The sequence below is a fragment of the Electrona antarctica genome (genome assembly GCF_951216825.1).
Source record: "Electrona antarctica genome assembly, chromosome: 20".
Classification (NCBI taxonomy): Eukaryota; Metazoa; Chordata; class Actinopteri; order Myctophiformes; family Myctophidae; genus Electrona; species Electrona antarctica.
Window position 1 is genome coordinate 17,455,498 of NC_136801.1, and position 13,337 is coordinate 17,468,834.

Sequence of the window (13,337 nt, forward strand, 5' to 3'; positions counted from 1 at the left end):
GAGCACGTCTGTCTGTCTGTCTGTTACAGTGGGGAGGAGAATGAATGGAGGTTGATCTTATGGACAGCTGAATGCTTGTCACGATGATTATGCCAGACGGCCGAATACCCGTCACTTCAATGACGATGCTAATCGTCCATATCCATATATGGAGTTTGTACATTGACCTGATGTCAGAACTAATGTATCTGTTGTCTCCATATATGGAACTCTAGGTGAAAGCCTTCGTTATACGGCCCGAAGGTCTACGGATCAAACAAGACACTTCATACCTAACTGCTCCCCCCTGAGCGAGCTTCATAACCATCTGAGCAGCCATTAGCTGGGTGGAGCTGAAAACAGGGACTAATGAGGTAATGCAACGACAAAATCAACGGAATAACATGAATGTTGTTGAAAAGTGAACAAGACCACAACTTTTCCTTTATCACAGACTTCGAGCCTTTACCGTACTAGCATAGGGGTGTTCAACAGGGAGTCTGGGACCCCTATGGAGTCCTCAGAGTTAGTATTGACAGTTTTAAGTGGTTAAATGTCAATCATAGCAATCTATGAAATAGTTGAATCCACAATACAATTGAACATTGAAGACCCCTGGAGTAGAGGACAGTGAGAGCGGAGGTCACGCATGGGGAGAAGGATGATGGGTAGAGAGGAGGGGGGGGGGGGGGGGGGGTGAAGGGCAGAGCATGCAGGGGGACATGGGGCTCAGGCCTGGTCCTCCTCCCTGCTCTAGCCACAGGACACACACTCCAATTAGAGCCGCTGCAACACTAACCAAACCTGATCCACAAGCCCTCGCTGCAGGGGAGAGGGTGGGTGTGTGTGTGTGTGTGTGTGTGTGTGTGTGCGTGCGTGTGTGCGTGCGTGCGTGTGTGCGTGCGTGCGTGCGTGCTGTAATGGCTGTTTTAGAATGCCAAATAGACATGCCAAATATTATGCATTATTGTGTATTTCTCTGCCTTCCATTCAGTCAAATTGAAGCAGTCTCATCAATGTGCTCAAACTGCAGCTGTCAATCTAACAGCTGACCGGACTTCTCCATGCTTACTATCACTATGTCAGCGAATGTGTACTTGTGTAACTATTTGTGTGTCGCCCTTATCTTTAGCACAGACCCTTATATGACCATTCAGTGTAGCATCTCTGTTAAAACAAGACTATAAGAACTGTTTGAGAATGGGGTTGGGGAGGCTTGCGTCCGGAGGGGCTGCTGGAACAGGCAAGGAGGCCTGTTCCTCACTCTCTGTATATTGTTACTCTGCTGAATCTTCTTAATAAATTCTCAATACTTCACCCTGAAGAACTTTGTCATTCCTTCATCTTTGGACGATTATTTAATCGACAACAGTGTGTGTGTGCGTGCGTGCGTGCGTGCGTGCGTGCGTGCGGGCGGGCGGGCGTGCGTGCGTGAAAAGTAACAGTTTTGGACGTATGATGATTCCACCTGACAGAGACGATACATTACACACATTCCCACATGTCGCTCAACCATTGTATTAATCTATTAAAAATATCACCATAACTCTACAGTGCTCATTTCTGTGACAGCACTGTGTGTGCCAGATCAACTTCAAATAACCATAATGTTATATAGATGGGTATCAATAGTAGGAAAAGTTCAGGATGAGGATTGGAGATCAAACTTTGATATTTCATAAATCAGGTCCTCTGGCATGCAGTATTCCAGGGATTCCATATTGCTTTCGATATTCTCAGGCTATTGCTAGATTAGGAAACACCATGTCCATTATCTGTCTACTGTATCTGCTCATATACCATGCTATTTGCCAAGGCTGTCAATCATAAATCAATGAGGCACCTCTTAGATATGGTATCACGCCAAGGTATAAGAAACATATGCTGCTGCTGACGGAGAGAAACCTCCTATCTCCATATATTGCCTTTTTGGTGTTTTTCCGTGAATTAACACTCTACTTAATCACACTACAGCATCACACAAAAGCATCACATGTACCATCAAATGTAGCAGATGTGCAAGCTGCGAGCTTGCACATCTGCTACATTTGATGCTTTTTTTTCTTTTTTTTATCCTGAATGTTAAGCCATTTAGGCCTGACGTCGAAATTTAAAAAATGTAATAATATATATTCAAAGATTTGAGGCACATTTTCACGATTTTTCAAAAATAGCAGACCTACAAGCTCGTAGCGCGCCACTCGGTGGCGCGCTATGAGCTTGTAGATCTGCTATTTTTCAATAGCTAAATTATAACATAATGTTTAAAACACCAAAATGGGTTCCCGCCCAAAATGGGTTAACAGTTATGGACATATCAGGTTTCCAGCCGACAGAGATGATATATCATATTTTATGTGGATCAAACATCACCCACAGCCACGGGATGTAGGCCTGGAAATGTGAGACGTATCACAAATCTCACACAGGTAATTGGACTGTTTGAAGATTTTTCGCGCGGCAGCAGTCGCCATCCTAAAAGTCTCCCTCTAGCTATCTCAAAGCTCCCCTGACCAATGGAGGACAGATTAAAGCCCGATGGCGAGCTAAAGGAAGAGGCACAGCAGTTTATCATTCAAAAGAACGGGAAGGAATGTATTAATACCCCCTCTCCTTTTCCCTCTCAATATCCACCACTTGTTCACACATAGCCCCTGGTTTGAGTCAATGTGCTATGTGTTATGCGCAATACTTGGCATGTACTCATCATCATTTTTCACCCACGGTCGAGATCATGGATTCCACAATGCTACGCCAGACTTCCCGGTCCTTCATTGCCACCCCCAGTTCCTGCCTACTGAAGCACCGGTCCTGTTCCCCAGATTCCCTGAAAGTGATTCACACTTAAGTTGTGTGACCGCTGCCACACGCTGAAAAACAAAGCTCACAATGTGACAGCGGCGTGACACATTGGCGTGCGGCGTAAGGTGCCAATGAAAGGTTAGCTGTTAGCTACCTGGTTGCCGGTGGCGAACCGCCGTGCCACTATGAGCTGGATCATGCCTCGCTTGTTGCCCTCTACGGACATGGACAGCCGCAGCGTTTCCATGGCTTCCTGGTTGGTGTTTCCCAGCAACGACTCCCCGTTGACGGCGACAAGTTGGTCGTTGACACGAAGGCGTCCGTCCTGTAAAAAACAACAGAGGGATTTGGACACTTTCTTAACACCCTGAGCGCACAGGACGAAGTTCTCCGCCTTTTCAATTAGTAATGCCCAGCGCTCAAGACGGAGATTGATCAAGAAGACGGAGATTATTGATATCAAAACCGATTGCATCGCTCCACAGGCTGGAGTGTTGTTGAGCAACACTCAATGTTGTTTTCCGGTGGGACGTCATCGAAAATGTTCTCCCCCATTTTAGCCAACGAAATGGAAAAGCTTACAACGTGAATAACTCTTGATCTAAATCATTCCGTCCAATTCTAAGAAAAGATCATGTGTTAGACGGCCCACCGCGGTCCCGTCGCTAGTCGCGATAGAATTAATCATAAGTCCCGTTGTTTTCGATCACCTCAAGAGTGTTTTGGCTACATCTAGCTACTTCAGCCACATCCGGGATAACATCCGGTCCGTCGCTAAATGTGCTCCGCTGCTATAAATCGCTGGGCGCTCTGATTTAATGGATTAAATAATAATGGTTAACCACTGTCTTAGCCCTAGACTTCAACACGAGACAAATAGCAAATTAGGCTTATAATCATGACACGTTAAAAATGACTTATTTTCTATCAATTACACACCCCATGAAGCCTTGAATTCATGGAGATTGTCATTTCTAAGCCAATAGGAGACTCAGTAGGAGAATCTTTGATTCCGCAAGTCATCCAATTATCGTCAGGAATGTGACAAAAACACACAATATCCATGAATTCAAGGCGTCATGCTGGTGTGTGAAATTGATAGATTTTTGGGGCAAACTACTCCTTGTCGAGCTTGTCGATCTGCAATCTTTGCCATTTGATGCCGATTCTAAAAACGCCTCTAAATTCTGACCTAAGGTTTCTGAAAAACTTCAAATATTTATATAGCAGCATCAAAATCTTTACATTTTTTAATACTGTACATACTGTACAGAACCCAAAAAGGGGTTCCCGGCCTGAGGGGGTAAAACACCAAAAGGGGTTCCCGCCCAGAATGGGTTAAAATAAAAAAAATATGAAAAATGAAGGGTAAAGGAAGTGTCTTCTCACCTTGCAAGCAGCCCCTCCATTGATGATGGACTTGACAAAGATGCCCAGGTCCGCGTGGTTCTCCTTGGATCTGTTGCCCTTGACACTGACCCCCAGCCCCGCCGAACCCGAGTCGTTCAGGGGGATCTCGAAGGTCATGAACTCTCGTGTACCATCGGGGGTTAGCACCAGGTCATCTTCATCTGGCAGCTGTGGCAGGAAGAGAGAGAGAGAGAGAGAGAGAGAGAGAGAGAGAGAGAGAGAGAGAGAGAGAGTTTAGAATAGACCAAAGAACTGTACAAAATGGATCAAAGATGCGGAGGACATGACGCAGTGTGTCACTCAATGTCCGTGACAATGCTAGAAGTGCATTCACTGCAACGTGAGGACAGCTTTTGTTTGACATTTTTCTTTTTGAAACGATCAAAAGAATGAACCCAGTGGCAGCACATCATGACAAGCATGGCGGAAAAAGTGGAACACAGCGAGCAGGGAGGTAAAACAATAAAAGGTAAGGCAGGAACGAGAAGAGAGGCAGAAGAAAATCGACCATGTCACATATGGCGGCAAGCTGTCATCGTCAATTGGCCATACTGTCTACCTGAGAGCTTCTAATTCGTTCCTGCCACCGCTGAGCTCTTGGTGTGTGAGTGGTGGTGGGCCGAGGGGAGAGAGAAAAATAAGAAAGAAAGGAGGAAACTTTGAAAACGGCAGGTAGCAATTTGACGCTCGAAAACAAATGCCGCCTCCCTTTGAAACAACACTTCGTTTGAAGGATCATTTGAGATACAACGTCTGGAGCCTGGCCTATTCTTTGGCCTGCGCCAAAGACAACGCCATGCCGCCTTCGTTGGAAGTTCTAGTGGAGAGACCCGTTTGTTTGTCCTTGTTGTACAACACGGCTGCTTGCTGAACGCACCGCATGCCAACGGTTTCAACTGAGCTGCCAGGAAAGCTAGGTGAGGGACTGCCATTTAATATCCCCATACCCACCGAAACACTTGATAAAGCGGTCTGTCAAACGAGCTTTGGTGTTCCAATCTCCCCACCTGATGACTGTGTGTGTGTGTGTGTGTGTGTGTGTGTGTGTGTGTGTGTGTGTGTGTGTGTGTGTGTGTGTGTGTGTGTGTGTGTGTGTGTACCTGTATAAACACACACACACACACACACACGTACAATATATATATAAATAAATGAACTCTTTGTGCATTACTTTTCCAACCATACAGTGGGAGTAAGAAATGTGTGAAGGAAAGCTAATGATGTGGAGAGGAACTGCTGGCATCAAGTATTGGCAGGTATGCCCCCCCCCCAAACCAACCCCCCCCCCCCCCCCCCCCCCTCCTCCTCCTATCCATTGCAGTACTGCGTTAGATTGGGAAAAACCTGGTATAGATTTGAAAACATTTTCAAATGATTGTGCAGTGAATAGTTTTGGGTGGGAAGCGAGCTGCCTGAGCACCAGCCAAAGAAAGCTGGAGTAAATAAGGCTGCAAACAACAGAAAAATAATTGCTTTGATCGTGTCCACTTATTGTTTCTGAGTCATTCCCTACAAGACAATGATAGTGTTTCATGGATAGTGTTGACGCCAGGCAGAAACCTTTGTATATAAAAAAAAACCCATATATTATTATTATAAAAAAAATCAGACCAGTCTGAATTGAGTGGTGCTGTACTCATGCTGTAGTACTGCACTGTACAATCCTAGCCTGCCTAATAAGCCAGACTCAAATCACACTGTCGTGTGGTATTTGAGTCTGGAGATGCTGTGTATGGATCTTGTTTCCCGGGGGGCGGGTTCAAACATTTTCTCTTTGACGCAATTGGTCAGAGCTACTGTCAGTCAAAGGTCTCAAGCATTGAACGTCACTGTACCAAAGCCCGCCCATATTGCATACCGTGTCCCGATTGGCCACACCAGTTCTCTGGTGTAGGAAATGGGAGTACAATTGAGCCTCTCCAGACCGTAATCCGCCGGCAGGCAATTTTTTGGCTTATTATCCAGGCTAGTACAATCCCTCCTCCCTGGCCTCTGTGCGTGCGTGCGGCTGCCCAACAGTGACACTTGGTGTTCAACAAACGCTATTTCCGTACTCTGACAGACAGACAGACAGACAGACAGACAGACAGACAGACAGACAGACAGACAGACAGACGCAGCCAGGGACACACATAGCTGTCTACAGGAGTGGCTAGCACCACTCAAAAACATTCAAAAACATAAAACGCCTCACTATGCGACATCACATTGTGAGCTTGTACATCTGCTATTTTCACTACTTTTGAGTGATGAAACACGGTTTTGATTGGTTTAGTATAATACTGTATGTACTGAATTAATACTCTCTCTCTGTGTAGAACCACAGAGAGAGAGAGAGAGAGAGAGAGAGAGAGAGAGAGAGAGAGAGAGAGAGAGAGAGAGAGGGAGAGAGGGAGAGGGGGATCGAGGGCAGGGTAGAATAGGGGCTCAGTCAGAAGGTGTTGAAAAGCTCCTCCAACTGAACGCACCGCTGCGTCCTAATAACTCCTCAGCTCACGCTCCCTCCTGCGTTCCCCTACTATCCCGCAGCTTCTTTCTCCAAGCATACAGCTGTGAAGGGCACACCTGGCCCACCTGGTGGGTGTGTTTGTGTGTGTGTGTGTGTGTGTGTGTGTGTGTGTGTGTGTGTGTGTGTGTGTGTGTTGATATGTGTCTATTATCCATTAGCCGTTAAACTCATTCACTGCCAGAGTAAATACACTCACTGCCAGTGATTCTCGTTACCTTTTATGTAGTCACAGAATATTTATCTCCACTACAATCGATCCCCCGAACGTTGATAGACACAGAGCCTTTGTCTGTGCTTTAGGTTTTTTTTTTTTATAGTTAGTGTCCATTGAACACACGCACACACACACACACACACACGTGTCCATTTCTGCACCACAGCCCCATCTAGTCGTCTGTCGCAGAACGCCACACATTTACGGCTGTAAGCCCTTACTTTGAAGCCGATTCCAGCTGATTTGGATTACTTCCGGTGTCACAGAATCACTTCCGGGGCACATGTTTAGATACATTCGTTCTCACAACCGCTGAAACAGTCCCGCGAGGTTGCAATGATTTTTATTGACCTCCAAAAACATGGATATGATCACCTCAATTTGAGCTCAATTCCAATACAAAAAGTGTTTTGGCGCTAGCCCAGGACCCGAGGATGGAAAATGATCGATGACATCACCAACGCTTTGTTATTAAACATTATAAACCCTTATCTCGTCCGATCTCGTCCTACTGTAGGCGATCTGTGATCAGAAAGTGCCAAGAGGATGCAAGAAGCAAGAAGGACGAGGCCTCTACCTATATATACAATTATAAGTTTAGTGAGGCATGATTTGCAAATAATAATTATAGGCAACAAAGTTTGCCTATATATGATTATATAGAATTACAATTTACACAATTGCATAATAAAAAAGGAAAAATAGTTCAAATACATGATTATACCTGATTACCAATGACATGATTACAGATAATAATTAGCCAACATTGTCTTCTATTTCTGCATGACTGTCAGTCTCTGTGTCTATACATCTCTCTAATGTCAAGTAGTTAAAGGGGCATACCACTAATTTTCAACATTTTACTATGTCATTAATATACCTCAAAGCTGTTGTGTGGAAATAATAAAAAAGTCCCCCCATTCTGTGTTTCCTAGAACTAGAGGTCTGACAAAAATCATTAACATGGTGAAACACATCTTGATGATGTCATCAAGATGTGTTTCACCATGTTAATGATTTCTTTCATAATTACAGTTCTAGGAAACACAGAATGGGGGACTTTTTTACAGCTCTAAGGTATATTATTGACATAGCAAAATATTGAAAATGGGTGGTTTTCCCCTTTAACCTACTGTTTGGGTTCTCAAAAAAAAAAAAGTTTTATACCACAACCCCATTTTATGGGGGAAATGTTTTGACACTTTATTTATAGTGCAATTTCAAAGTGTAAATATAAGAATATCATAAAGGTATATAGGCTAAGTGAGTTACAGGAGTCTTCCCATCTCTCCAGCTCTTTGATAAACAGGTAGGTGACAAGATTTCAGAGTACCCATTTATCAGAGTACCCATTTATCAGCTTCATTTTTATAGTGTTCCACTTTTACTCATTTCTTTGTGCCATCACTTCCAATTGCACTTGTTCAATCTGCATCCTGTCTGAGTTCTCTATCCTGATTGGATAAAATTGGTATCCTGACATGAACATACATTTTTCATACAGTTTAGTTATGAAGCATTATGAATGCATTTATAATGCACTATGAATGCCCTCATAATGCATTATAAATGTGGGCTTCATAGAAAGTGTTATACCAACACTTTTTCAGAATAAAAGGCGCTAGAGTGCCAAGTAGATGAGGCAGATTTTACTCTGAAAAGCCCCGCCTTCCATTTCCCCCCAAAAACCGGGAGGTGAAATCTTACATTACTACCTTGCGCTAATAAGTCTGATCTCTCTTTAGAAGCGTTAATCTAAACAAGATGCATGATGAAGTCAGGAATTAGGACATCGCCATTCTGATCAAAACCACCGACAACCCCTTAGATTCAGAGTAAATAAGGAAGATTGTTGGGCATAAACCAGGAAGTGAGCAAAACAGCTCCGGTACGGACAAGTAAGGCGTTGCCTAGCAACGGCCGCTGTCAAAAAAAATATTTTATCGATCGCGTTTTATATCATTAAAAAGGGCATAAACGTGTCCACACGTCCTGGGCCTCCTACGGGTGTAATTATGAAGACGTGTGGACACGTGGGTAAATGTTAAAGAGCTGGATAGACAGTGAGACCCAGGCCGTTACTGAACAAACACTCTACTATAGCAATGAGTACTGTCAGAATATAGAGCTATGTAACGCTAATTTTAACCAAAGAAAATCACCTATCCTACCATACATTGACCTTGAATATAGAATCTGTATTAGAGAATTAAATTACAGTGTGATTCCTACTGATTTGTATACATACGGCTATCCCATTCCAAATCTCAAGCCCCTCCTGACTCATCTGAGGTAGTGGGTGACATGAAGAGAGAGAGAGACTTGACTGTGTCACACATGCTCAGCTCAAGACAGGCTGAAGGCCTCACAACATGTTTTTGTGTCACCCTCCTCGGCCGGGCGGCAGGCAGCGACAGCGGTGGAGGAATGAGGAATGGTCCCATGTGGCCCCCATAACGGCAGATTTACACTTGGTTGTGCACCGTATCGTGCATCCAAAATAGTTTTGTGTTGTGAGCTTGTGCAACTAAGTATAGCAAAAAAAAAAAAAAAGGTCAGGTAGAACGCTCCCCAAAAAATGTAGTCTCTGTGACACATCTAGGGGCCGCAATCTGCATTCAAAGATGTTCCTAGAAGCTTTGTCATTGGCTGAAAAAAACCCGGTTGCAATGACTAACCATAGTTAGAGAAACTTTGAGAAATGTGTGGCAAATCTGCAAAAAAATGCTTACCACTAGGAACAAATTTATATATTATAGTAGACACCTTTATGAACACATTTGTGAAGAAAGCTAGTGGTAAGCATTTTTTTTTGCAGATTTTCCCTTATTACCAATCAGGAAGCAGACAGGCAAATGACAAAGCTTCTAGGAAAATCTTTGAATGCAGATTGCGGCCCTAGATGTGTCACAGAGACTACATTTTTTGGGAGCGTTCTACCCATTGCTGGATTGCTGGCTGTCTGAATATGAAAAAAAAAAAAAGGTCATTCAAATATGTTGACATATTATTGCTTATAGCAGCTCTAAAGATGCCACTGCGATGATGTGGTGAGGCGGGCACATAGTTTGGTGAACCAATAGGGAGCTGGCGTCCTTTTTCAACGCTAGTTTGATCCGCCCCTCTACACAAATAGCACACGCACGCACGGCACACGCATGCACTATGCATGCACACCCACATACTCAAATAATAATGAACCTACTGTAAAAATAACCCAATGGCTAATCAAGCCTTTGCCTAGTGATAGAAGTAGCATTTAGGTCCATGAACACCGAGGACTTTACTGTGCACCATTGTTAGTGGCTTCTGAGTACAGGATGTGCCTGACATGGCATTGCACCTCGAGTGGCATATTACCAATGTCCATGAATGTCATTACAGACTTCCATGACCTGCATGCCCTCGGCAGTATTTCTGTGCCTTGGTTTCTTTGAGGACCGCGGCGCGGAGAACAAATGGACTTGCGGGAGCCGCCCGTTCCAACACCGTGGACCACATAAGAGCAATTAAACAGTACATTAAAATCCCCTCTTTATGATCATATCTCACTTGTCGCCCATCCATTAGCAGCTATATCTGCCAAGCAATGAGAATCTTAATTGCACAATTAATTCCAGCCTCTGATGGATGGTGACAGCCGAATTTATGCTGCTCCGCGGCGAATCGGGAGCCGTGGATGGCAGGAGACAAATGCGCGTGACAGCATCACTGACAATTACAGCGGGCTAATGGCCCGTTTCATAAGCGGCGGCCCCAGTTGTCTGGATCAGAATCACGGCCACCATGTTTTCCCCGTCCCTCCACAGCCAGCCAACTAATATTGCAACCCCCCTGTTGAACTGTAATTGCCACAAATCAGAGTCGCCCCATTTGAGATGGTTGCAGTTGCAGCAATCCTATTTATATTAGTCCCATTTCGGTTTTGCTTTCCACCCCCAAAAACAAGTGCACCATTGTTTTGCAATTCCAAGTGTTTGGCAGTGCAACTCGGGAGGTGCTTTCCTCTGAAAACGGCTGGCAATTATGCCCTGTAGATAGCATCTCTTAGTGCTTAGTCACTTACCTGGCTCGTACCACGGAATTTGCAACTCGTCAGCGGCGCCTTGCGGCACGGTGCGCTTGGTGTTTTAGGACTTGTCTATAGAGAGTATGCGCATGCTTAAAGTGAATGGCACATCGAGTGGCAAATCGAGTGGCAAAGCAACAGGCAAAGTGAGTTTAACATTGTTTAATGTTGTTTAATGCAATCAGATATGACTTTTCTGTGTGGATGTATGGGCTGTCAAGGCCATTTTTTGCCACTCAGTATGTGTTCCTGCATAACTTCCTGGTTTGATGATGATGTCACGCGCATACCCTCTATAGGATTAAAGCTGGAAGAGATGAACAGATCCATTTACCGAGCCGGTACAGAGAGAGAAATGAATTGATACTCTCTATGTTCTCTTGTTTTGTAGCTTTTACACAACATTTGAATCTATGGAGTCAGAGCCCCAGCTGCAAAAAAAGGAAAACCTATCGAGCTTTCAGGTGGCCTTTACCGTTCAGAAACCATCCCTGGGTTTCACATGGACTCCGACACCTTCACCAATTCAAACCTGGAAAGCATCTGCCATTTTAGATTTTAGCTATTCAAAAATAGCACGTATACAAGCTCATAGCGCGTCAAAAAGTTTTGAAAATGTATATTTTTAAAGCGAACATTTTTAACTCAAATCTTTGCTTATGGGGGTCCATGGTACAAAATATTTTGAGATGGGGTCCCCACGAGATGGGGAATATATAATTTTGAGGGTCCTTGACATAGAAACATAGGTTTTTCAGAAAACTTTTAGGATTTAGGAGACATTTTTTAATTGGCTTTTGAAACAACAAAGGAGGCTCACTCTATATAATAAGGTTTGCCTGGGAGGTGATTTAACAGCAGCGCTCTGACTTTACATCACAATTATTAGAACTTTTTGGGTGATATTTTTGAGCTGGTGACAAACAGCTCTAGTCTTCGAGGAGAGTAATGCGTGTGCCGCGCATGCCAACAAAATGACACGGCTGGTGTTTAGATAATTAGATGTCTCCCGGAGTAATGGCCTTTATGTGAGGATGAGGTAACGTGTCGCAACTTTTTAGCTAACAAAGTGGAAAACACAAAAATTCTTCCTCGTCTCGGAGGCCAGACAATTCAAGTAAAAACTTGGCAAGCACCTTTTTTGTGAGATGAGTCATTGCTCTACGCCCAGAGCTGATAATTTGTGGCGCTCACCTTTGTGCCTGAATCCACACCTTCTATAACAATGAATACCCAGACTTTTCCTCTGGTGATCTAACTTATATTAAGAGGCCATCTGTTGAAACATAATTAAACATAAATCGTGCGATTGCTCCGGTGTGTGTAGAAATAGCTGACCGACCGTTCCGCTCGTGTAGTTCCTTGAAAACGCCCTTGGAATACAAGGAGAAGCCATGCATATCACAGAAATCCATTTGGAGGAAGTAGTGTGCAGGGTTGAGACTAGTATGATGCCCTGCAGAAATTGCAGTGCTGCCCATAGCATAGCATGGCAGGGCTCCACAGCTTTAACCACTTCTTAAACCCTATTATAGAATATACCATGTTGAACATGGTCCCGCAGGGGTCTATCCTCGGTCCCCTCCTTTTTGGCTTTCAGCATTAAATCTCTTCTCCGAAAAAACATTGGTCTGTTTCCCCCTGTGCTCTGCTCTCCCTGTTTTCTGTTCACAACTTTACCTCTTTCATCGACACGTTTGCTAACACCCAGGGCCGATGTGTTTCTCCCACGATTAAATTGACTTTCATACCATTGTTTTTTTTACTACAATCAAAGTAAAGAACCTTGTTTGAAAACAAGCCATAATGCCACAGAGCACATTGGCGCACAAGACCTGCTAGATGATTTCTGAGCGCTAGTCTCAGAGATGATGCCACCTGTTTTTGTTTATGCCGTTCCCAGCAGCTGTTACTATAATTATGCTCGCGGTTCGACACGGGGAATGGGTGGGGTGGTGGGAGGGGGGTGGCGCTCGGTATCATGCTATGCTGATAAACGGTAGTTTAAGACTACTTATGGTGACTCGCTTTCTCACCCGAGGGGGGGCTTTCAGGGTCTGTCTCTGAAACACTGTGGGCTGAAGTGTAGAAAACCATGCTGTTTTGCTTCATGATGTGTGGCTACATATTATGTGTTGCTGATACTCCATTCAATATAGATGTCCACAGTGCTTAACGCACTTAAAGGTTCACGTTTCCATTATTGCATGTGTTCCCCATGTGCGTAGACGCACATTCACTACTAACAAGCCAACTCCATTGCGTGTGTCCACTGTGGGCAGGTCATCATATTCTGTGTTCAAAGATGGTAGCCATTGTATAGCGTGATCAGTGGTTCTCATAGTGGGGTCCGG

The 13,337-nt window shown here is 44.2% G+C and overlaps 1 protein-coding gene across 2 annotated transcripts in view; it reads right to left on the reverse strand.

Annotated features, from left to right (window-relative positions):
- Positions 1-13,337, reverse strand: part of LOC306913465 (partitioning defective 3 homolog) — a gene marked incomplete at its 3' end in the record, with an annotated part of 531,789 nt that overhangs the window by 214,127 nt on the left and 304,325 nt on the right. For both annotated transcript variants that reach the window (XM_079490132.1, XM_079490131.1), the window contains exons 13-14: positions 4,171-4,359; positions 2,936-3,106 (exon numbers count right to left, since the gene is read on the reverse strand). In XM_079490132.1, the coding sequence (XP_079346258.1) occupies positions 2,936-3,106; positions 4,171-4,359 (360 nt within the window). The remainder of the gene's footprint in view (positions 1-2,935; positions 3,107-4,170; positions 4,360-13,337) is intronic.